This window comes from Dicentrarchus labrax, unplaced genomic scaffold (assembly GCF_905237075.1).
Source record: "Dicentrarchus labrax unplaced genomic scaffold, dlabrax2021, whole genome shotgun sequence".
Taxonomy (NCBI): Eukaryota; Metazoa; Chordata; class Actinopteri; family Moronidae; genus Dicentrarchus; species Dicentrarchus labrax.
Genome location: NW_026136716.1, coordinates 13,887,044 through 13,913,434, shown reverse-complemented (window position 1 = coordinate 13,913,434; position 26,391 = coordinate 13,887,044). Strand labels below are relative to the sequence as shown.

The window sequence follows — 26,391 nt, the reverse complement described above, 5'->3', positions numbered from 1 at the left end:
TCAAAATATCTCTGTTGCAATAGTCACAGAAAATGTACCCAAATTGCTTGTTTTACACCAACATCCTACAGATATTGTGTTCACTATGTAAGTTCATTGTACAGTTTATCAGTTGTTCAATACTGTTATTGTTGTTGTCAATTAGACCCTGTGATAAGTGATCTATACTTCTTCCTGCTAAAAGAGTTTGACTCATTTTACAGTTGTGTAATAAATAATTTGACAGATTAATGAATATAATAGCAGTAGCATGACCTACTGTTGGCTGCCTTTGCAACCTTTTGTCTGAAATGAAAAATGAAGCCATGTGACAGAACTTTTTCTGGGGGTTTCTGTCCATCACCCATTTCAACATTTTAGGGGGTTTTAGTTCACTTTATCTCTTTACTGATGTCACAAGGTAATATGGGAAGTCACTCTGGATGCCTCTTTTGTAAAATGTCCAAAACATGGAAGGTTTCTCACGTGTTCAATGACTACAGAATGTCCTACTTTCTACCTGCTCTGCCTCCAAGCACAGCTGCATGACAACTACTGAAGGAAACAACGCAGCGCCTGCAGTACCTGCAAAGTTACAACAAGCGCTCACACACTTCACCGTCAACACACGGTTAAAGCTGTCAACCATACTGAAAGCTTCACAGAGAACACGGATTTGATTCATGCAAGAATTATCTCGCCTAAGCAGAACAACACAAACACATGAATAGCGATGCGGCGGTATCTGATTCACTCATTTGAAATGGCAATGTTTCCACACGCGCCAAACTGAGAGTGACTAGTAAGCAGATAGCGGTGAGCCTGCAGATACCCACACACGAGCAAAACACAAAGGCATAAATCTGCCATAACATGTTCAATATTTAAAAAGCAACGACATCTGGACACACTACACAGGGAAGTGCTCTTAGCTTTTAAAGTAGGCTGGAGAAGACAACAGCAAAGATGCAGTAAAATACAATGAAATAACTTGAGAAAGCTATTTTCTGGAGCAGTGGTTCTCAACATTTTTGGTGTCAAGGACCCCCAAATTGATGAACTTTTAGTCAATTAAATAATAGGGAAATTAAAATATTCCCCATTCCCCCACCAGTAGGTCTAGTATTGACACATTTATCTCCAGTTTTGAAATAGTACAATTAGTGGGAATGATCCTTTTTGGATCAACAGTTTTCATTTTCACTGAAAAAAAAGTGATGATGTGACATTTGTTGGAGTCTGTAACAATAATATATTTCAATAATATTTCCATTAACTGTGCAGCCCTACATGGAACCCCCCCCAAGGACTGAGAACCACCTACTAAGAGCTATTTTCATTATCAGTGCAAATGATTAACATATAAGAGTTCAAACCTCAAAGATATTCAGTTTGCAGTGATATAACACAGAAACAGCCCACACTCGGGGCGCTTGTGCCACAGCATGTTTACCTTTCTACTGCATTTGCATGAAATGTTGAATCTATTATGGAAACAGCTGCACTTTATTCCTCTAACGATCCATTAATCGCTTTAACAGATCCTACTGACGAGCTGTACCACCCATTCTACTCACATTGCAACATGACGCAGTTAGTTTCACTAACTATTGTCATAAACATAATAATTATTCAGGAAAAAAAGACACCAGTAACTCTTGCATCGTGATCCTCTGTTTGGTTCCTGTGGTTGCCATGGTCACATGGAGAGTGACAGCCGTCCTCGCCGTCCTCGTCTCTGTCTCTGACCTCAGGGGTCATGTTTGCATTGATTATTATTACTGAGAGCACCTTAATAGACTGAGCTGCATGCAAATTACAGATATGAGACCAGCGACAAACACAGAAATGACAATATGTTTAAAGACCCAGTCAGTCATTTTTTTTACAATAGAAAACATATGTAGCTGTTCCCAATCCTGTCTTTGTAATTTTAGTGGTGGCGTTCACTTGGATCAATGATTTTGGCTTCCAATCATCAAAACATACAATTTCTGCGTTTTCTGTTCAGGCTCATGGGTACCCTGGGGGGCTGGGGGGCTGGAGTCTTTCCCAGCATGCACTGGGCAAGAAACGCCCCAGACGGGTTGTCAGGTTGTCTATCAAAGGGCTGACACACACAAACACCAATACAATCGAGTCAATCTGGGGTCCACGTAACCTGCCTTTCTTTGCTCTGAGGAGCAGGGAATCCATGTAAAGACGAGGAGAACATACAGACTACTCCACGCAGCAAAGTCCCAGTGAACCTGGTCGAAACACATCCCGTGGACCTTAAATCCACTGCCATCGCCTCGCCGATCTTTGCACCACCGCAAATAATTTTAATCAACCACTGAATCAGTTGCATTATAATCCTGCATATCCACATTTCCAATCTAGCTGTGTGTTATTTGTACAGCTTATCCAACTGTACACACTGTCTAAATCTGTACTGGGATAGTATCACCATGCCTGTTATGTAAAATCTTCTGTCCTCTACTCTCTGTTTGTGTCTCCCCCTTTTACAGCATGATCGAGCAAACTGTTTTATTTACATTGTGTCCAGCCTTCCACTAAGCCAAAAGCCTATAGATGCAGCAAACGCAGCTGCCACCTTAAATTTTCTACTACAGAACAACGCCGTATCCCAAGATCCTCATGGTTTCAGGTGGATACAAAGAAGCAGCTCTGGCGAAAACCCTGCATCCCCTCCAAGATTACATAACTTCCCTAAGCCCTTCAGTGGCAGTGGCAGCCCTGTGATGGCAGAGAAACATTCACAGGTTGAACTGTGGCGTGGCTGAGGGTACTTTTACAGCAACATATTCCTCTGAGCATCTGGAAAGCTCTCAGCTCATCAGTGTATGAATTACAGTCTGGTCACAGTTTTCTTCCAGGCAGAGTACAGTATGGGCTACTACCAGCCTGCACAGAGGAGTGAGATCGCAGGAGAACACAAACTCTTTCTAGGCAAGTCTTGCTCAAAAAGGATTGATAAATAACTACCACTACATATTAGCAACAGAAATAAACCTATTTAATAATGACCTATGAACCCTGCGAGGTTGCAGGGCAGTAAAATCTCATTAAACACAACACAACTACAAGCGCCAGAGCTGCACCAAAGTACATGTATAAAACACCAGAAAATACTACCACGTCCCTCCTCATCGGCATGTTTACGTCCCACCATACACCAGCTCCAACACAGCCCTCCTCTACTACAGTACACTCCGTCTACATCCAACCTGCTCTAAAAGACTTGGTCACTACATCCTCCGTCATTCATTCACACCGACAGACCTTGGTCAGTTGTGCTATCTTCTTGCTCATCTTCAAATGCAGGTCTTGAGTGTATTCCAGCGTCAAACTCCCGTCGTAAAACATGCTGGACGTTGGCGAGGGGGTATATTTGGTGCTGCTAGTCGAGGTGTTGTACGGAGGCTGCCAGCCTGTCCCCGTCGCCATTTTCGCGGGGAATAAACTCGACGCTTAAAATTTAAATAAAATGGAGCAGGGGCCGCTAAGCGTTAAATCCTCCCATAGCTGTGTTTGTAGTTAATTTTCGGTTCCAGCTGAGGGAGAAAGACAGGGGAGAAGAGACAGCGGGGTGCGCGAGACCGTCCCGTCGCACGCATCCGCAACGGGCGCGAGCGCTCGGAGTGAGGAGCGTGAGGGAGGCGGAGACGCCCGCCAGATGCTCAGCCTATGGCGCGCGCCCAGCTTCACTTGGTTTACGCTTTAATGCAGCTTTCTATGGCAGCGCGTGCGGCTGATGATATGTTTCATTGAGGACAGATGACGGCGGACATGTTGATAAACACCAGCCCGCACTGTGTCATGCTTTCAGCCCGGAGACCAGCAGCCTCTCAAGCTGCATGACGACTCATATTTGCGCTATGACGTTGAAAATTCTTGTTTACTACACAAACAGATAAATAGAGTTGAATGTTGTAAGCTAATGTGACGTTATTCAGCCTTTTATTAATGCTAGCACTCTGTTTTATTCCCGTTATTCTTTATCTTTTTGTATTATTAATGTTGTTTTCATTTGTTGTTAGTGTTATTATTCTACATTTTAAGTGCGTCCTTGCAGTCTTAAAATGTTTGAATCCTGGTTTAACCATGTAAGCACTTAATAAATTATAATTTTTGAAATGCTGTAGGATTTATTATTAATAAGGGAGAACGGGGTTGGTTGTCACATTCATTAGATCTCACTCCCTACAGGGCGGCATTAAAAACTGTTGGCACAGAAATTTTCTGAATTGGGGTCAGAGGTCAACTACAGGGTAATTTCAGGAGTAAGACAAGGTGAGAGGAGTTTTAGTGTTTTTCATGTCTAAATTTAAATATCCAGCTTATCCCTTTCATTTTATTTCTTCTAGGCTTTTACACAATGGGTTTACAATAAAGTTATTGTTACCATTAGAAGTATAAAGGGAGAGCTATAGTTTATTGCGTAGCTAGGCTGTACCTACCAATTGGGGATGCTTGTCACATTCTCTTCAGAACATGTGTGATTTATGTTGTTATATAAGGATACAATGTATAGGAATGATTTGTCCTGTTTTGTTCTCTCATGCAGATGTGTAAGGTTGTTGAACTTTTTGAATTCATTTTCAAGATGGCCTCCATTTTTTTATTTTTCCCCATTAAAATAACATAGGGATAACCCACCCCACAAAGGGAATTTGACACTCCATATATTATGAACAGAAAGGTTACTCTATTCTGACCTGACACTGGCTTCCATTAAACATTGGATCTTAGTTGTGAAGCCATGTACGTGTGGTCCCTCATCACAGTTTAGTTGTTTTCCGTATTCTGTTCTTTTCTCTGTTTCAGCCAAGCAATAATACTGAAGTCGTTGGTCAGAAGCTCAGAGAAACAGGCTGCAGTATTAAAGGAAAATGTAGCTCTTGCATTAACAGCTGTAAACCTGTGGGGAAATGCTGTTGGTTTTCATTCAGACTTCATTGCATTACATCACCCTGGAGCTGAAGCTGTGACTAATCCTGCACTGACATCTGTTGGTGGTATTCACAAACAGCACAATCATTATTAAAGGAACAGTTCATACAATCTGCAAAAAAAACAAACACTCAGCTCTGAACGAACATCTGTGCATTAGTTATCTACTAATTAACCTTGTGCAAGACTATTGTGTCAGCTCCTGTTCCCAAGGTCAAGGGTCAACTTCCACTCTCAACATATTTATTTAAACCTGGGTTGCCTATTTTTTTGCCTTGGAGAGCAAAAACTAAAACCTGGTGGGCCATGACCCAAAAACACCTTTCATGTTGTATTATTAAGATGCAAATTGTTACTAGGATCCTGACTTCTTTGCACATATTTACAAGCATTTTTACCCCACAAGAAATAAAACAGCATTAACTGCATATGTATATTATAATTGTTTTAATTCATTTTTAATGCTTTTTCCTAGAAACATCTGCAGGCCAAACTGAACCAAAAGGCAGGACAACTTCAGCCTGGTGGGCTCCACCTGAGGGCAGCCCCGATTTAAACCTATGTTGTAACTTTTGCAGAACTCATAGCTCCCTTGTCAATTAAAAGAAAAGACTGTCACAACCTGGCTCAAAAGAGTGACAAAGAGGGAGACCACACAGTCTGGGAGTTAACAGAATTTAATTAAGTAAATAACAAAATAATAAATACAGTTTAATATGTCTATCAGTAAATCAGTATGTCTGCAATGTCTGTGTGAGTGAAGGGTGAGGTGTAGATGTATGAATGTAAAACCCAGAACACAAACAAAAACCAGTAGTTCAGTCAGCAGGCCAAGGGAAGAGAGTGAGAAAGCCTTCCAGGTCTGATGTATAGCCTCCTGGGCCCAGCCTGCTCAGGTGACCCCCCCCATAAGACAGGGTTCCTACCCTGAACCTAACAATGTGCATTCATTTCGTAAGCAAACTGGACAACTTCAGTATATGTTAGATCAAATATGCTTCACTTTATGTAAAGTTATTACAGAACACACCTTCTACACAAATTGATACTCCTCCCCTCTCCAGACTCATCTCCAACCTCAGCAACCTTGTCGCCTAGGAGCAATTTAAGAGGAAGGGAAACAGAGCTGCAGAGGACAATGTAAAAGACATGTTAAGTTATGAAAACTTATAAAAGGTGCACGAGACAAAGCATCGGCATTATCTTTCCCCTTAATATGGCGAATATCGAAGTTGTAAGGCTGCAAGAACAAAGCCCACCGCATGAGCCTCTGATTTGGGTTCTTGGTTGTCTGCTTGAAGGAGTACAGCACCTGCTCCAACAGGGCTTGCATCCACATGAAGCTTGAACATCTAAATCAACATCTAATCAATGATCTAATCAATGATTAGATGTTCAAATGGATGGTTCACCACAGGGATTTGGCAAAGTGGGGCAGGCTTTATCGACTGATTTGGTTTACCAGTGACTTGACATGTATGACACGTCTTAATGTAAGCTGCCACATCACGCTTAAGACGAGGCCAAAAGAAGTAACGCAACACGTGACCATATGTTTTCCTAACCCCCAAATGCCCCGTCTGGTCATGAGAACACTTCAACACTTGATTTCGATACTTAGTTGGTACCACTATTTGAACAACAGGATGACCCACACAATCCAAACCCTGAGGCACCCACTTACGAACCAATACCTCATTCTGCAGGAAATACCCAACGGCTGCACTTTTAGCGTCCTCGCTAGTCTGCACCTGGTCAAACAGCTCACTCAAAGCAACATCAGCTCGCTGTTCACTGATAATTTCCTGTTGAGACAGAAAGAGAATCAGGTAGATGAAAGTCATTTTTTAAATCACACCCTTGCCCTTGTCACAGCACAAGCGCTAAAGACATCACAGTTTTCTGCCTTTATCAAAGATGTAAGTTTGACAGGTGGCAAGCCATCAGCCCAAACCTGATTTCCAGCCAGATCATTCCCCAAAACCACATCTATCCCATCAATAGGCAAGGCGGGCCAAACTGCCACATGGACATCATCCACAAGACCACAGGACAGACGGGCTTTGTGCACAGGAACATACAAAGGGGTTAAACCCACCACACATTCACCCGTATCTGTGTCTTGAGAAAAGGGAAGCACAGAAGATAGAATAAATGAATTCTTTGCTCCTGTGTCTCGTAGAATTTTCACAGGCACTTTAACATCGCTAACAGTGAGAGACAAACCCATCTGACACGAAAGCTTCAAAACCTGAGTATTTCTCAGATTCTGGTTCAAGTCCAAACACCTGTGTCAACTGGAGCTTGTTTAACTGGAACACTGAGAGCGACTGGTTTAACATGATAACCTTTGCGATTTACCCTGCTTTTGAGCACAGGACACTCTGCTTTCCAGTGTCCCCTCTCATGGCAATAATTGCAAATTTTACCAAAACCTACTGAATGTGGACCATGTTTTATCTTTGAAGACTCAGGCCAAGAAAATTTTGCTGAATGACGATTAGCTTCATCATTATCTGAAACCCCATTTGTTCCAAATTCTCTTTTATGTGCCAACACATATTCATCTGCCAAAACAGCAGCTTCAGAGGCAGTTTCTACACCACGCTCCGCAATATGAGTAGCAACCTCAGATGGAATACAATCTTTAAACTGCTCTAGCACCATGAGATCACCCAGATCTTTAAAAGTAGTGACCTCCGTTGCTGAACACCACCTGTTGAAATGTTTAGTTAAATCCCTTGCAAACTCAACATGTGACTGTTTATCAGACTTTCTCCAAGACCTAAACCTCTGTCTATAGGCCTCTGGTACCAACTCATAAGCCTTTAAAATGGCCTCTTTAACAGTAGAATATACTTGGCTGTCAGCTGCACTGAGCGCTGAATAAGCTTCTTGGGCCTTCCCAGTCAGTACCGATTGCAACATTACTACACGGTCAGCATGAGACCAACCTCTAGCATTCGCGACACGTTCAAAAAGGGAGAAAAAAAGTGTCTGGCTCTCGTTCATCAAATTTCGGCACTAAACGCAAGTTACCCACCACATCAAACATTCTCGAACTTTGACGTCCAGATAAACCAGACTCCGTGTCAGCATTACCTGACATCTTACCCTCCCCAATTAGTTTTAACCGGAAGTACTGTAACTCAAGTTTATCCTTTTCCAAAGACTGTTGTAGTTTTTCCTTTTCCATGCCTATTTTATCCCTCTACATTTGCAACAACAACAACTCTTTTTGCTGTTCAAAGGTTAGTCCTGAGGAAACCACAGCCTCAGAGACACTTGACTTTTTCAAAGTAACCGGCAGAACACCATTTTCCATTAAAGCAGCCCTCAACGACTCTTTAATTTCCTTCTTTAACTGTTTCTTTCCAATGTCAACCTCATAATGCTCAACTAGCTTCAAAAGTTGCTCTTTTGCACAATGATTCAATAGCTCTTCAGACGGAGACTGAACAAAACTAGCAAAAGTAGCCATACCAGTACAGTTTTGATTACTGCGATGCCATACAATTAGAGCTTTCCCAATAACTGCCTATCCAAAAACTTAATCTCAACCCTGGTCTTCATGCAGTTACTTACAGTGGGTATTTATGCACTAGAAACCACCAGACCAAGGAAAGCCACTACAAAAACAGCAACCCCCTCGAGCCTAGGGATGTGCCCCCGAGACAACTGCTCTAACCATTTTCACTACAATGATTTTACGAACGAATCCCAAAGGAGAAACGTTCCTTCATCCTACCAGAGAAAGCTCCAATTTTCCCATGCGCATCCCAAACAATCAACTCTGTCACCACGGCTCAATTTCCAAAACTGTCTCCAGCAGTACACCAAACATCACTAAAGCTCTAGCCCTAACACCTGCACTACTGACCAGAACAAAGCAACAAACTATGCAGAAACCTTAACCAAACTCTGTATACACAGACAAACTCCGCTATTTCTCAACCAGTAACCAAAATTAGACTATGCAGCCTCCCAAAACTGGTTGTTAGCAGCTCTAACGCTACTTGCCATACTAAACTAAACAAATTCACTCTCTACCCTCTTCTGCAGCCAGCCCCAATCATTAACTTAAGCAGATAAATGGGAGAACAGAGATGACAAAAATACTAACAAAATACTAACCTACCAGCAAACTACAAATAAATTTCTACTGAACATTAAACAACTTACCAAACAAAAGAAGACAAGCCCCCATTTTGTCGCAACCTGGCTCAAAAGAGTGTGACAAAGAGGGAGACCACACAGTCTGGGAGTTAACAGAATTTAATTAAGTAAATAACAAAATAATAAATACAGTTTAATATGTCTATCAGTAAATCAGTATGCTGCAATGTCTGTTTGAGTGAAGGGTGAGGTGTAGATGTATGAATGTAAAACCCAGAACACAAACAAAAACCAGTAGTTCAGTCAGCAGGCCAAGGGAAGAGAGTGAGAAAGCCTTCCAGGTCTGATGTATAGCCTCCTGGGCCCAGCCTGCTCAGGTGAGCTACATCAGAGAGTAATCTCAGCTCCACCCCTTCCTGAAACAAAGAGCAAACAATCCAAGCAAGAGGAACAGAATAAGGCCATCCCTAGGGCCGTCACAAAAAGACCAAGAGAAGAGAAGACCAGGTACAGAAGAAGCTTCAAAACATGTGATCACAAGGTTCACATACATGATTATGGAGTGAAATACAATCACATTTTCAGATATTTTCTCACATACTTCTAGAGGTGTCAATTGTTGTAGTAGACCATTTTTGACATGTAGACAATTTTAGAGACTAGTTTTGATGTAGCAGTCTCTTTAGTTTGTGTTGCTCACAGTGTGTGTATGTGTGTGTGAATAACCTTATTGTGAATAGTTTTCTTTGGAACTACAGAGAAATGTGTGAAAAATGAAATCCTTTAGTGCTTTAATATGGCTGTCTCAAAGCCTGGGCAAATTAAACCTTTTAACATAGTCGAGATAGCTCAGGTGTATGTGAGTCTGTGTGCATGGGCATAAAAGATATGGCCATGAACAACCTAAAGGCCCAGTGTTTAACATTTAGAGAGCTCTATTGGCAGAAATGGAATATAATATTCATTGGTATTTTTTCATTAGTGTATGAAAGAATCACCTGAATATAGAATAGTTTATAGTATAGTTTTCGTTACCTTAGAATGAGCTGTTTTTATCTACAGACCATGCTAGTCAAACAGACAAACCAAACACTGGCTCTAAAAAGGGGCGTTCACGTTTCTCGTGTCCACCATAGTTTCTCCTTCAGGCCTGGAAGGTGAGGGTGAAGTGAGGGAGTTGCCCTTTATGAACTCTCTCTCTCTCTCTCTCTCTCTCTCTCTCTCTCTCTCTCTCTTCGTCTAATAACACAAACACTGTCTTCATTTTCTTTCTGATCATTCGTGGCGTTGTCCAGCAGAATGTTGCCAATTTCAGTAGTATCCCAATGTGTTCACTGAAATGTAAATGCCGACAATGTAACAAACTGCCCCCACATGTGTGTAACAGGACACTGAGGTAAATACCAGTAACTTTGTGGAGCCTGGCTGTGTGTGGACGGTTTGTGTATTAACGAAGTCTTTGCATTGTGCTCAATTTGCATGTTTTTATGAGTGTAGAGAGTGTAGAGAGTAAATAACTCAAATTTACAGCAGAAATGTACATTTTCACAGTATGGTGCAAAAAATGGTCTCTATAGCTATTCTAACTGTAAGGGAGGTGAATTCTCATATAACTCACCCATTTCAATTATATTATGGCTTAAAGTTATGCATAATTAAGGGCATGACCTCTGTGACAGGTTGGTGCCATCACAGGCAGGTGTTTTCAGAAACCAGACTTTATTCAGGCCGTCCATATTTGGATCTCTTAACCAAATTTATTAGGATTCATCCTCTGGGGTTCTTGAATATCAAACTTCATTGCAAACCATCAGATCTTTCTTAACCCAGTTAGATCACAGAAAAGGCCAGAGTTCTGACTTGAGGGTGGGAAAAACCGTTACAGCTGATTTTACACCAGTTTGTGCAGTCCAGACATCCACTTAAAGTGCACTGAGCCTTGATGTCTATGCAAAGTTACCTTTAAATTAAACATAGACTGTTGAGTGCCTTTAACAAATATAGTTTTCAGCAGAGTGCTTACTTTTTGATTGCTTCACAGTCTGCGAGGTGACTTTCCATCCACTTGCCTGATAGAATAGTGGATGTGCATCCTAAATGGTTAGACCAAATCATATTACCTTCTCATTGTGTGTAACAGTGATGAAGCACCTACAGTACATGTATTTGAACTCTGGTTGGTTTGGTTTACAAATGAATGCATAAGAGCAGTGTAATAAAAGCATACTTTCAAATGGAGACAGCAAAAAAGGTCATGTTATGAGGATGGTGTAAAAAATATAATGAAACTCAAATAAATGGATGAATAGTACAGTTTGTGAAAGCTTTATAATCATTTTCCTACGTGTCATTGTAAAACCAGAAGCTTAAAATGTATCTGTATCTGAGGTGTATGTGGCCAAATATAATGTTTATTTAGATGAGGCTGGTATTGCTGGATTGAAGCAAATAGCATTGTGTAATTTCATAATTTAACACTACTTTTCTATATATGTTCTTCCACAAAAAAAGTCGAATTTCTACATTAAAATAAAAATCTTCTCCTTCTACCTAATTACAGTATCCAAATAAATCAAATTTGGTAGAGAAGAAAAACTGATTTTTTTAGTGTTAGGAGGCTTTAAATACATTTTCTAAGGAATGTTTAATGTTTACATGTTGTTGATAAGGGACATTTTCAATTACCATTGCCCCTCATAACCCTTTTGATGTGGCTTCACTTGAGCTTTATGTCCTGTAGAGGGCACTATTTCCCTACAAATACCACTCGTGGCCTGCACTTCAGTGCGAATTGTTAGGACCAACATAACGTACAATGTGGTCATAGTTTATTCTTTTAATAACATAACCTGCTAGTTGTCTCCCCCCTGCCACTGCACCATTATCACTACCACCACCCCAATCCTCCTTCCTCCACCTCACACCCTCTCTTTTGATTGACACCGTTCTGCTGTTTAATGAGGACCACTTCCCACTGGCAGGTGTGGACGGCTTAACTTAGCTTAGTGGCTAGCTGTGGGCGTTCAGTTCTGCCTACATTGAGCCTGTTTTGCTAGAAGCAGCAGGGGCGGATCTAGCTGGGTGGCACACCCCTTAAAAATGCCTGGCCACCCCAGGTGCCACCACAGTTTGGTGTCAAATTCTGTCAAATTTAACACATTAATTCAGATTGTGTTACAATACTGTAATGTTTTTGAGTCAAAACAGCATAACTGTGTGCATTTAATGTGACAGTTTCCTGTGATGCTCAGTTTGAGTAGTTGGATCTGTAACAATGCATCTTATTTTATAAGCTGATCATGTTTTCTGTGTAAAGTCTTGATGTGCATATGCAGCTGTAATATGCATGCTGAGGAGTACAAAGTACAATGTTTCCCTTTGAAGTGTGGGGAAGCAGAGGTATGCCTGCTTACCACCGTTGGGAATAACAAGGCCGTTGGGAATCCTGAATGTGAATATGTCTACAATCAGAAAAAGTACCTCAGGACTTTCAGTATGGAAACAAATATGTTCAGAAGTTCAGTCCAGTTTTGTTTCAAGTTTTGTGCTTGAGTGAGTCCTGGGGGTTTGATGGGCTCAGTGATAAGGCTGCAGCCGACTCACACCCCTTGTGAATAACATCTCTTGTAGTGTTTCATCTGTGTAAATAAGATGTGCGGTCTCCAGTGCTGGACTGGCTCCAGCTGGAGAGGCGTGGCCTCTCTTCATCTTTCCTACCTCCTCCCTGATGAAGAACCTGATTTGGAGCGGCATCCAGCTCTGTAGCTCTCCAAAAAAAACCAACCTGGGAACTGAAACTATAAAACATTGATCAGCCTTAGGGAAGCTGATGTTTTGTGGCTTGCTAAGATGCCTTGTTGCTGTAGTTAGACTGTTAATCTTGTATTAACCTGTGAGAATGAGGACTGTTCTTGTTTTTAGAAGTTAGTGAACATTTTTCTTTCCTTTTTTGTTTAAGGAAGTTAGTTATAAGCACTTAGAGTCCTCACTAGGTAAAAATAACACGTTCATACCACATGCAAAAAAAACGGCATGGTTTTTGCCCCCAAACTGCATGCCTGCAAAGGAAAGACTTAGAACCCATTTTCATTCAGATATCTTGATGTCAAAGGTCAATGGATCCCTTTGAAAATGGCCATGCCAGTTTTCTCCTCGCCAAAATGTTGCCCAACTTTGAAACGTTATTTGGATGGATTCATCTCTTTCTCTCACACATTTCCTGTCTTATCTTCAGCTGTCCCTCTCAAAAAAGGCAAAAATCCCTCCAAAAAAAATAAAATAAGTTTACTATTTACAGAAGTGGCGAGGAATCATTTTAGGGATTATATATAAGTTGCTAGAAATCGAAGGTATAAACCTATGCAAGCTGCCACAAACAAACAGGAACTCCTGTCCATCCATCCATCCATCCATCCATATCGATACTTGCCTTACAAGCTCAAATTGGTTGGATTGGATTGGATTGGTCTCCAGTCTGTAATGAGGCTGTAACATTCAGGGAACCTATAGGGAATTAAGAGTTGCCAATTAATCTAACCTGCATGGATTGTGGGAGAAAACTGGAGCAACCAGAGGAAATCCACACAGACACGGAGAGAACATGCAAACTCGACCCGAGCAGGGTCTTTAATCATTTTCTCCAGTTCATACTCTCGGCCCTGCACAACATCAGTCTGCATATAGTGTGCAATGCATCACACACACACACACACACACACAAAAAGCACCCATGTAGAACGTGTTGCACATGTGAAACATTCATATATGCACATGAGGTTTTTGGATATTTCACTAGTGGAATATGTGTAATATATGTAGAAATATGATATTAATCACAAAGAGAGGTGTATTAGTCTTGCAATTTTGAAGGTTCGAGTGTGAAACCCGACAGAAAGTGCTGGATATTTAAAGTAACACGCAAAATAAAGACAATATAACCCTTTCATTTACCCGCTTAAAACAGGCATTCATCAGAGCATCAAAGGATGGAGAGAGACTGATAGAATTTCAAAGAGATAGAGAGAGGTTGGTGCACTGGAAGAGGAGGCTGAAAAAAAAGAAAGAGCGAATGGAAAGAGAGAGAAAAGTGTTTGTGTAAGAGAGGAACAGAGAAAGAGAGAGGGAAAGGGAGGAGGAGAGAGGGATTGCATCGCAGCACACCCGTGCGTAAATGTAACCATCCTCGCCGTGGTCCCTCCATCCCTCCATCCCTCCGTCCTCTCCCCTCCAGCCTCCAGCGGCTCCGCTCTCCTCCTCTTCAGCCGGGATCACCTGCTCGGTGGTCGGCGTTACACTTTTGGACCGTGGAGTCCCGGGTGTCTCGGCTCGGCGCCCTCCTCCATGGGTTAGGAGGAGCGCCGGGGACCACGTCCAGGTTCCTGCCGGGCTTCGTGTCCACCGCCGGCGAGAGCCAAGGTGGATCGGAGCGGCGGGAGAGACGCGGCTCGACCCGCTCTCGGATGCCGGTGATGCGGGGTCTGATCGCGCCACAAAACACCTTCTTGGACACCATCGCCACTCGTTTCGATGGAACCCGTGAGTACCTTACTTATCTGTGAATGGGCGCTAATCCCATCATTTCATGGTGCGCCATGGAGCAGTTTATTCACTCAGATATAGTTCACTCATTCAGATCCGTTTATTTGGCTAAAACAGAACCCTGCTTGAACTCTGAATTCCAAAGTACTTAAGGAGGCTTGAAGACACTTGAAGACACAAACAGGCCATAAGCATGCTGATACTTTGACTGATGAATGAATTATGATGAATGGAAGCACAGACTAATGTTTAACATATTACGAATGCATGAACCGCCTACCAGAGCACCCAGTTTAAAGATGAATTAACCATAGTCTGCTGGTCCTTGCAGAGACTGATGCAAAAATAAATCACATTCTTCTGTCACTGTACGCACAAGCATGCAGATGATGTGGTCAAACAAGGCATTTATTAGATTTAATTATTTTGACATGAAAGTAAGTGATAATGTCCCCCTGAACAAAATATTTGAACCTACCTCAATGTCAAACTGTGCAAAAGCTTTTATTATTTTCAATATTATGAGCGATAACACAGGGTATATACCATCTCTTTTACACTATATCCAATTTTCTTTTGGAAATGTGGTTATATTTGTGGTTTCTTTACTGTATCTATGGTGATAATGCAAGGTACTGTAATGTACTAATTCTCTGTTAATGTATAGTGTTAATTAATGCTATGAGTCACTGTATTAATTAGTATTCAAGGGCAGTGGTTTCAGATGCCAACTTTCAGCTGAGAACTGTCAGTCAATGTAAAAGGTTGCGATTTAATTGTGGATTAAATATGCCACAGCCTTTACTGTAGATTCAGTCATACCTCACTAATGATGCAACATGCATGTCAGGCCAGTAGGGGGCAGTGTAACTGTAAACTGTGTTGACTTTATTATGCCTTATCTAAAATTTGGTTTCTGGCGGATGTATCTAACCCGTACAGTAATTGTGGAAAAAGTGGGACCGTGTCATTCCGCAGTGGGAGCGGTTTTGGCAGTTTACACTGTCACAATAACGGTGGCGTTTTCAAAAGAGTGCACTGTGGAATCGGCCCCCAAAATGGCACTTTCATATGAATGAAAGATACAAAATTTGAACTAAAAACCATTCTGTAAACATGGTGTAAATCAGTATATATTTCCCCTTACAGTCTCCATGCCATCCTCTGGCCACCCCATTAATAATTTTCTAGATCAGCCCCTGCTCTGTCTGTGCAATGTGTAGACTATATGCTACCTTCATTTTCTGTGTTGTGATGTGATTAAACATTTGGGAATCTGCAAGTCCTCAAATTAGTTTTAGAAACAGAGGGCATTTTCAAGATCAGGTAATAAAGCAGGACTCACCTTAATTCCCTCATGATGTCAGTTGTGTTTTAGTAGTAAAATATTTCAACCCATTACATCAGATAAGGACAACATAGATCCATTCATAAAGCAAATGTAGCACTGGAACCACTTTTTAAAAATGGACTCAACCCATGTAAATCCATACAGAAATCACTGTCAGTCAATATGCAAACAGCAGTTATTATATTTTAACACTGTTACATAACAGCCCTGAAGGTGCAAACTAACAGGCAGGACTGGGCAACAGAGCGAATGTGTGGATGAAGTATATACTGTACAGGGAATCAGAGAGGGATGTCTATTTTCTGAAACAGAGCTCTAAATGACAATACATAAAAAAATATATATAATTTGTGTAGCTGACAGTAGCATTCATGCTTCAAGGTGCTATATTTAGAAGGTGCTGTGCAGTCATCTGATGACATTCTTCTGTGGGTATTTGATGTTTACTGTATGTCGCCTGAAGGCAAAGTTTAATGAGATAGCAATAATTCAATTAGACATTTTCATTTTGTGTCAGCAGTGATCAGTTCTACTCTAATCTGAGAGTAGAACAGATCGCAGATCCACGTATCTGATGACTTCTTGCAGCAGCCCCACTGTACGGGCTGGCTGAAGGAGAGCCATTAGACACAGGACTCTTGTGGTTGAGCAGGGATTTCGGTCACTTCATTAAGACTTGAGGAGTTTTTTCTCCTTTCGCTAACCTTATACCTGAGAGTGCCCCAGAGAATCTAAAAATAGTCGTCACAGCTCAGGCACAGTGTGGGGTAGTCAGAGATTACATGTAACTGGGACTACTTGTTCTGATTTAAAAAAATAACTAACTATAATCGTAATTGTAAATAGATTATAGTTACATTGTTAAGGATTATGAATACATTTTGATTACATCTTTAAAATATATCAATTTTAAAATTCTGAAACTTTTTTTCATGAAAGCCTATGCTCTCTTAAAGCTGCAGTAGGCAATTTTTATAAAAAAAATAACTTTTTGTCATATTTTACTATATCCTGACAGTCGTACATGAGACAAATAATCTGTGAAATCAGTTTTTTCTGGCTGCTCCTAGTGTTCCTAATGGCATTTGCAAGAATACACCGGACCTGAACAAAAACAACCAACCAAGAAAAATAGAAAGATGCTTTGGGCTGATGACTTTGAAGATAGTTGATTGTTGAATCTCATTCCCAGCATCAATATTTGACGACCTGGGAATGAGACTCAGCTGTCTTTCTCAGCTCTGATTGGTTTTTTTCATTCAGGTCTGGTGGATTCTTGCAAAACGCAAACAGTTTTTGTATAAAATGGTAAAACCGGATTCCAGTTCCAGTCTTCACTTTTGGAAATGCTGCCCTTACCGTCGCCGTGTAAATGTATTTCCTGTGAAAACGGCGATGACACAGCCTAACTTCAAGCATTGCTATTGCGTTTTCCACCAAATAGATACACTTTGATGCTTTATACTCCAGAGTAACAACCCCACGTCATCCCTTCAGAAATTGTGGTGTTCTGTTTTGGTGCTGAGTTGCAAAGTTACACCGCCACCTGCTGGCCTAGCATGCATACTATAACATTTTTAGCAAAACTGTTGTCAAGTAAACATGGTTAGACAAGGATCCCATGGCCTAGAGCAGCGGCCCCCACACGCTGTACTCATATTATATATATATAGTTTCATTAGCTTTGGTGCTTTAAAAATAAGACTTAATAGCTGCCGGTGTTCTTTCTTCTTTTTTGTGCTGATTTTTACAGAATATACACAGATTTTTTTATATACAAGGAAAAGATTAATTTAAACTGATCTAATCTGATTATATGTTCCTACACATCCATGTTTCTTGCATCAAAAGGAAATCGATCAAAGCAGTTTAAAGTTAAAAAATGTCCTAATGAACCTTAATGAATCATTAATAGATACATTGTTCATTATTTGTTCATTAGTTAAAGTACTACCATATGCTTATTTGTCTACTAGTTTGAAGTATTATCATAATTTAATAACTAACAGAGAATGAATGGAAAATGTGCTGGTATAAAGAGGTGAGTGATGACATGTGATCAGCGCTTCCTCTTCTACTTGGACAACCTTGTGTGAGAAAATGAAGACTGAAATGATGCTCATGTTGAGCCATTTGTTCATGATTACTCTCTTGCCCCTAACCAGTGGTAGGCCCATGGTAAAAACACAGTAGGGGGATTTTAATGAGGAGCTTCTCCAACCAAATAACTGTACAACTCTACATAGCTGCCTATGGGGTGCTGCCAAGAAAGAGTGTGCACGTCTAGGGGTAGAGGAGTTGGAAAATTTAGAGAACAAAACAGAAAACAGGACTTTTTGAGGCCAAAACGCACTGGAACTGGGAAAGATTTGTTATGCCATTTTAAATCATCACACTATTAGTTTAATAACCTGAGCAACCCGGTGGTTTGTTACACAGAACCATCTGGGAAGTCATCTTTGGAAACTGTTTGGAAAAGGGCAGGCCCTTTCAAAAAGTGCTCGGCAAACTATTGGATGAACCATCTGTCTATCAGTGTCTATCAAGGGCGAAATGCTACCAGTCAGATCAACAAACCAACATAGTCAAACTCTCACTTAAGTCAGTTGGGAGAAGATGAATGAAGAATGAAGAAATACTCTCCAGTTTAGATATAACTGATGTACGCAGCATCTACCCAAAGCTCTTTAGCAGACGCCATTGTCGAGTTAAACCAAACCCACATCTCATGCCATGGCTGCCAGTAGTTCCGCATGTGACGCCGGTCAGTCCAACCCACTGTGGTGGACAGTGCAAGCTTGAAGCCTGAAGATGGATTCTCACATGATCTTGTGATTTCATAATCTAGCGAGTCCAGCTGCCTAGCAATTAAGATTAATGATTTAAAGCATCTCAGTGTGACCAAACCATTGTGAGCTCCAAACTTTGTGTTGGCTTTATTTGTCACTCTGTACACACCAGAATACAGGACACGTCCATTGTGTCTGACAATTCTCAAGAGTTCTCATGTGCTGAAAACCTGCTCAACAGAATAGTATTTTCAGGTCTGAAATTGGGATCTTCCATCTTCTCCATACAACATTAATGCAGCATGATAACCAGGGAGGCTCCAGGGGATTCTCTCTAGTTTTTTTCTTACATTGGAGCAGAAAGCCTCAGTAAAAGCCCATTTTATTAACCCAGAAATATTTCAATACACTATATAAATATTTATAAGAACAAAGGTTTCAGATTTCAATTTAGTTAGACTGAAATATAACTATTAGAAGGATTGCCATTAAATTTTATACAGACATTCATGGTGCCCAGATTATGAAGCCATCTCCTCATCTGTACTAATTGATGACTCCTCCTCCTCCTCCTCCTCCTCCTCCTCCTTCTCCTCATGGGAGACTATTTGTTCTGTGTGTGTTTTCGCTGACAAAAAAAGTCTAGTTCTTAGAAATGTTGGACTACAAACTAGGTGTTTGCAATGGAGATGTTTTGTGCGATGCTTTGATTTTAGTTTTTTCCCTTTAAGCACATATATTACTAAAACATAGTGGTAATATTTAGCTATGACTGCAACTAAGGTTTATTTATGGTTAAATAATTGACTCAAATTGCTCATTTTGTCTGTCTAAAATATATCTATCTTTGACAAATACAAACATATCACCACCTTGTATAATAATGTGTTTTTGTGCATTTATTTTCTGCATGTGAACTCACATTGCAGCAACCAATTTCCTTACTTAATATATGAGTTAAATCCTTAATCATTATTCATTATCAGAAAGGACAACTACTTTTCAGTCTGAGATTTATGGTATGCAAATACCCACAAGAACACACATTAATGTTACTTCCTGGAGGTCATACAGCAGTTTTGATTGGGTTTGGACACATCTTCTTGCTCTTGTAAAAAAAAAGCAATTCTAAAAGTGAGTGACAGATTTATGTGTTTTTGTCAAAAAGCTGTGGCCTATAAAGTTTTGAAGCTGATGCAGAGTGAAAATGTGTTTTCAGTTACAGTTTCGGAAACATCAGAGGGCTGGTTTAACAAATAATCCTGCACGCTGGAAACATCTAGCTGCCAGTGTTCATCTCCTTATTGTTTGCCAGCTCTCTCTTTCATTTCTTTGGCATGGACTCATACTTTCAAGTGTCATTTATTTCTCAAGCATTGTCACTTGATGTGATATTACAAATGAATGGTAGATGACTAGTGTTAAATAACTAAAATATTATATATGCAAAAAATTAATCTGCACTGCCGCCTGATAGCACACCAACTCAGGCCTTGTAAGGAACATTAAAGGACCAGTGTGTAGGATTTACTGGCATCTAGTGGTAAAGTTGCAGATTGCAACCAACTGAATGCTGCTCATCTTACAACTGTGTAGGACAAACTACGGTGGCTGCAAAACCCGCCAAAAAAGTGAAAGACCCTATTTACAGCCAGTGTTTGCTTTGTCGGTCCTGGGCTACAGTAGAAACATGGAAAACATAAAACAGCTAATTTTAAGGTAACAAAAACGCAACGAATTCTTATTTTCAGGTGATACGAAACGTAAACGAAAACACACCTATGGACATTATATTCCATTTCTCCCAATAGATCCTCCTAAATGTTACACATTGGTCCTTTAAAGTAGTAACTAATCAACAATACCGAAAGTCTACAGCCACGCTAGAAGCTCTGTGAGGCTATGAACTGACATGTTTTGAGCTAAATGCTCACATCAACATGCTAACATGCTCATGACGACAATGTTGACATGGTGATGTTTAGAAGATATGCTTACCATGTTCTCCATATTATTTAGCTTTTAATGCTAACATTTGCTAATTAGGACTAATTAGAACTTTTGCCGGTATTTGGTAATAAAAGTCCTAACAGTTATTGGACAATGAATCTATCCTGAGGGAAACATGTGCAATCCATTCACAAGTAGTGGAAACGTTTCACTCAAAACTATAAAACTCCTTGCGAGTGTCATGGTTTTGAGTTTTGGTTTAGTTATTTCCTGCTTTATGTTGAAAGAGTCATTTCTCATGTGTCTTTTGTAACTTCATTTCCTGTCGTTGGTTGTTTTCCTGCCAATTTTGATTGTCTGCCCCACCCTGATTAGTTTTACCCGTGTCTAGTTATCCTCCCCTAACGGGTATATTTAGTCTGTGTGTTCCTTTATCTCAGTTCCAGTTCATTTGTATGTAAGTAAAGTGTTCCAGAGAGTGTGTTTCCCAATGTTTTTTTGACTTACTATTCTTGTTTTTGGACTTGATTTGGACTGATTTGTGTTGTGGACTCTGGATTTGTGCCCCATTTGGATTTGTTTGCCTGTTAGACTGCCTTCCCGGTTTTGCCACATGTCTGTAAGCCTTGGTACATCACTTTGACTTTGTATAATTAATCCCTGTACTGCACTAGATCTGCCACAGTAACCTGCATGTATGTCCAATATCTCTAGTATTTGTGAGAGCAAGAGGAAAAGTAAAATGATCACAAAAGTCAGGATTCTTTCTCTTGGGGCCATGAATGCTTGTAAAAAAAATAGTTGTAGGGCTATTTTAGTTTGGAATAAAGTGGCGACCAGCCAGCAGGCCATCATTGCATCCCAAGAGCTTTCATGCATTTGCACAGAGCAAGAACCATAAAATGGTTTGTGCCTTCATTGGAGTCACTGAAGTCTGGTTCGCTTTCAGGACCAGAGGAAATTAAATGGATAAAAAGAAATTCATATTGTTATGCATTTATGTAGTCAATTGCAATAATCATTTTAAAAGCTGTTTTCTATATTCTGTCAGTGTAATCTGACAAATCTATTTTCATGCAATTTTAAACACCAAACCCTAGGGGAATGTTAAAAGCTTTACAGCTGAGAATCTTGATGTGTGCACAGTTTTCCATTAAGAGTATTATGCGGCATGTATCAGTTATTGTCCAATTTGGGGATTAAATACAAGTCAACGCAGTGTCCTTAAAAAGTGCTACAAACAAACATGTGGAATATGTGTGTGTTTGGCTTACATTGTGCGTGGTGGTGAATGTATTGTGGCGTGCTGTTGCTGTCAGTGTTATCAGTGCCAGGGTTTATCGGGGTTCCCTAAGCTGCTCGGGGGCTGAGTCTGAGTGGTTCGGTTCGCGCATTATTACACCTGGATTGTAGTGTGGATATGACAGGCCTGCCTGGGGAATGTGCAGAAAATGAATACAACAAAGGAAAAATAGGATATCGGCATAAGGCAAGATTAGAAGGAAAATGATGAAGACAGGAACAGTTTCTCTGAAACCAGATCACGTCTTTGGGGGTATATGTGCTTGAGAGTTTGGGGCTGAGAACTATAACGAATATAATGCACATATTGTAGAAGCATATCCAGGTAATTTAGACCTTGTTAGAGGCTCTTTGTGCTGCATGCCTCATATTTTCATGATATTTAAAGTGCAACACTACTCAGAGATGATGCAGTTCTGTGCTGCAGTCATCTGAACATTACACACTACAGTTTGTAGTTACAGTGTAACTAATAAAGCAGCAACCTCAGTGGCTGGAAATGAAGCCAACACGGAAGTAACAAAAACTGCAGTTCCTCTAACGGCCACTTGAGACTGGCTCCAGAAGTGAGGCCCCATATTTAAATGCCTAACTTTACAGCAGAAATAAACATCATTCTACAGCCTAGTACAAATAATGGTTTCAGTCTCTATAGCTTATTTTCCCATTCATGACTGTAGAGGTGAATTTTAAAATAACTTACCCATTTAAATTATATTAAGGCTTAAAGTTATGCATAATTACGAGCGTAAAACCGCTTTGAGTGACAAGTGGGGGCCGTCATATTTGGCTGTTTTCAGTAACCAGGCTTCATTCAGCCAGCCTTAGTTCCTCCCAGGCTCCACAAGCAATTTAGAGCTTTAGAGGCTGGGCGTTTAACTTAACAACCACATATCCAGATCTTTGAAAAATGTATATTTAAAAATAGAAAAATAAACGTAATATACGTAGATGAGACTGACACAGCACTACAGGTTGCTGTAAGTTGACCTAAAAATCAATATCACAAAACAATATTCAGAAGAAATGCATTTAACACATTTAGCATTGTGTTTTGATAAGACCCAATGAATTTGAGACATAACTTAATTTTTTTCACAAGAAAACTTCACAGGTTACCTTAATGCTAGCCCAAGGGCTTTTCGAAGCTTTGACCGTTGCCATGGTAATTGATGTCCAAATCAGTATTCAAATGGGATTCTTTTCAAGCCAGATTGAAACTTGATCCCGTAGTGTGTTTCCCACATAGACTTTACTTAGGCTGGCAACCCATTTTAGCATTTTGCTAAGATGTTTTGGTATTATGTTAGATGATGTGGACACCACGGACCAGGTCATGCATTTGGTGCCACGTTGGTTTCAATCATTTTTGATAAATAACAAGCCTCCTCCTCATGACGCTCACCGGCTGTTGAGAAAACGAATTGCGGGTGAAAAATCCAAAACGTGGGGTGAAAAAAATCCTCCTGGGAAAAGAAACAGACAGAGGCGGGGAGAGTCGCAGTGTGAGATGCAGAGAAAGAGAGTGGTGTTGCTGTGTGCATGTGTCTAAGGAGGAAAGAGGAGCACTAGAGAGAAGCTTCAAAAGTCCAAAAAATGGTATTCGGGACAGCCCTAGGTTACCTTAAAGTCATCTGCAGCTTGTGTGTTGGCAAAAAATGACATCTGTAAACAGATGTCACTGACTGGTTAGGGAAGGACTAAACAAAAGAAACCCCTTCCTACAGGAGAAATCCTCTAACATGGAACACAATGTCAGGCTGAATATTGAAGTGAAACAAGCTAGCCACCTCCCGTTTCAATTTGACAATCCCCCTGTGCACAAAGCCAAATCCATGAGGAAATGATTTTCCCAACACAATCTTGTTGCTGAATGGGAGAAAATCCCTGCAGCCAATATGTTGTGGAAAACCTTCACAAACAAGTGGAGGCTGTAGCAGCATATTAATGCCCATGAATTTGAAATAACATCTTCAACAATGACATATGGGTGACCGGACTGGTTCATTGTGTCTAAGAAAATCCAGAGGTAGTTTCTTTTTCTTTGACATTCTACTGAAAGCTTTAATGTAAGAGTCCCAGTGAAAGCTACAATTTTTGCCTCACATGAAAGCACTACCCTTGTTTTTATGCACAATGGGCTCACTTCTCTTAAATATTAATATATTCCTCTATTCTACCAGTTAATCATCTCAGAAGTACATGCCTATTTTTTCTTGGAGAAGCAATTCATCAAATCCTATTATATTCTGTCACACTTCAATATCGCCGGCTCCATCACTCTTATGTTAAAAAAAACACGTGGACCGCCTCCCTCCTCTGCTGCCTCACAGAGCAGCTTGAGCGATCAGATGCTATTACAGCCATTTCTGCATTTATATAACATACCTGTTGAAACTGACAACAGAGGGGACGACACACTGTTGCTGCTGTCTCTACAAATCTGGCAGTGTGAGTAACATGGCCTCACACTTGTTGCATCTCAAGTTTGTTGTTCTTATGGTTGAGGATCTATTGGTAGAAATAGACTATATCATTTGTAGGTATGGTTTCATTAGTGTATAATCACCTGAAAGTAAGAGTCGTTGTGTTTTTGTTACCTTAGAATGAGATGTTTTTATCAAGTGCAAACCTATGTCACCCATTGGAGTACCGTTTTGAACCCCCAAGTTCGGCATGATGGCTGTCACCATGTCGGTTTTTCGGAGCCAGCCACGGTGACATACTGCGAGGAAACAATGGCGACACCAAAATATGTTTGTGAACAGATTTTAAGCAAGAAATAAGAAATGAGTTTGATCTGAGTTTAGTGCGTTGAGCTGGACGGACTCACTGAGAATGACCTGTCAATCAAAAGGTAAAAGCATACCCTGCTTTGTCACCTATTTTACTCTAAATGGGACCGTCATTTACTAAATGAACATCATAATGTATGGAAGAAGACTGAAACTAGTGACTGAGATCTTACACTCATTAGGAAACTGTTTACTGAGCTAATAAATCAAGTGAAAAGTTGGCTAATTTCTTCATAAGACTCAATACTATTGGTCTTTTTTGCAGCCAATGTAGCTGCCCTCTGCTGGCCATTACACAGAATGCATGTTTAAGACACTGTTGCATTTCGCTGGCTTCACTTCACATACCCAGAAAGCTCTAGCTCTAGATAGTCTAGTAAGTTTCACAGCCACCGTAGTTTCTCCTACAAGCTTCGAACGCGAGTGGTATTCAGTTGGTTGCAAGCCAATACTTTTGCAATACTCTTGAATTTGTTTTCTTACCTTATTGTTTGGATAGAGGCCGAGAGCACAAGTAATCACTATGTCGCCAAGCTTTCAGGACCAACTATATTGTGACTGTATTGTTTCCAGCTGACTGTTGCATAAAAAACTATATTCTTTCTTATAATAACTAAATAATGTATAGTGTGTAGTGTGTATTATTTTCCAACTATAAGATGATGTTAAACTTATGAATAAATGATTTCTGTGCAGAAGTTGGACTGTGCAGAAGAGGTAAAAACAACCTGCGCTGGTGCAATAATAGAGCAGTCTAAGTAAGTACATGTATATAATAAATTAAAATAGAAGGAGAGATTGACATGTTTACCAACAATATTTCAAACTGTTGAAATGAAATATTAAATGTATAAAAATATATAAATAATACATATATAAAACATGCATGTAAGCATACTGTATGTTGTTGTGATAACAGGAGCTCTGACAAAAGGTTTGATGGACTGAGTTATGCGAACAATCTTGAATAGTTCTTGAATAATTAATTATGAGTAGGTGACTCACACGGGGAAAGCATTCATTCCACTGAGATCATTAAAGTTCATACATAAATGAATCTGGAAGACTGGAGCACTCAATTTGAAGAATGGGAGCAATATAGAAAGAGAGAGCAGAGCAAATGATTGAATGAAATGGACAGAGAGTGAGAGAGCAAGAGATGAATGAGGAGAGACAGAGAATGTGAGATTGCATGAAGATGAACTGCGGACAACTTAATTTAATAATTCATGCATTAATAAAGCATGTCCAATGTAAACGCTCTTGCCAAACCTCATCGAAGCACCACTCCGACAAGAAGTACAAACTGCCTTTCAGGGCAGGAGGCTCATGGGAAGTCACACGTTTCCTCTGAAGCTTCACGGCAAGTTATGAATCACAATAATACAAATTCTGTCCTGCAACATATGTTGTTGTTTAATTGCTCATTAAAGCTAGGGAGAAATCTCAGATTTGTACGCATCCACGCATACAGATTGCAATTATCCTTCTGACAACAAGTAATTTCATTGGTCAACATCAGGGGGCCCTAAACTTTTTTCCCTCAGAGGGCCAAAACTGAAACTTATTCTATTATTGTTAAGATCCAAAATACTTAGATCCATAATTGAGTGAC

The 26,391-nt window shown here is 40.3% G+C and overlaps 2 protein-coding genes across 5 annotated transcripts in view; one reads left to right on the top strand and one right to left on the bottom strand.

Annotated features, from left to right (window-relative positions):
* Positions 1-3,678, bottom strand: part of LOC127378648 (protein FAM184A-like) — a 61,011-nt gene extending 57,333 nt beyond the window's left edge. For 2 of the 3 annotated variants that reach the window (XM_051427740.1, XM_051427741.1), the window contains exon 1: positions 3,265-3,657. In XM_051427740.1, the coding sequence (XP_051283700.1) occupies positions 3,265-3,429 (165 nt within the window). In that variant the 5' untranslated portion in view covers positions 3,430-3,657. Of the gene's footprint in view, positions 1-3,264 lie in introns of all 3 variants that reach the window. The other variant, XM_051427742.1, reaches the window with a different exon arrangement.
* A 10,366-nt stretch (positions 3,679-14,044) lies between these two features.
* Positions 14,045-26,391, top strand: part of LOC127378800 (potassium voltage-gated channel subfamily H member 3-like) — a 43,552-nt gene continuing 31,205 nt past the window's right edge. Inside the window, exon 1 of one of the 2 annotated variants that reach the window (XR_007888166.1) lies at positions 14,045-14,586. Coding sequence is in view for 1 of the 2 variants with exons in the window: in XM_051428064.1 (XP_051284024.1) it covers positions 14,511-14,586 (76 nt within the window). In the remaining variant the exon portion in view is untranslated. The remainder of the gene's footprint in view (positions 14,587-26,391) is intronic. The other variant, XM_051428064.1, reaches the window with a different exon arrangement.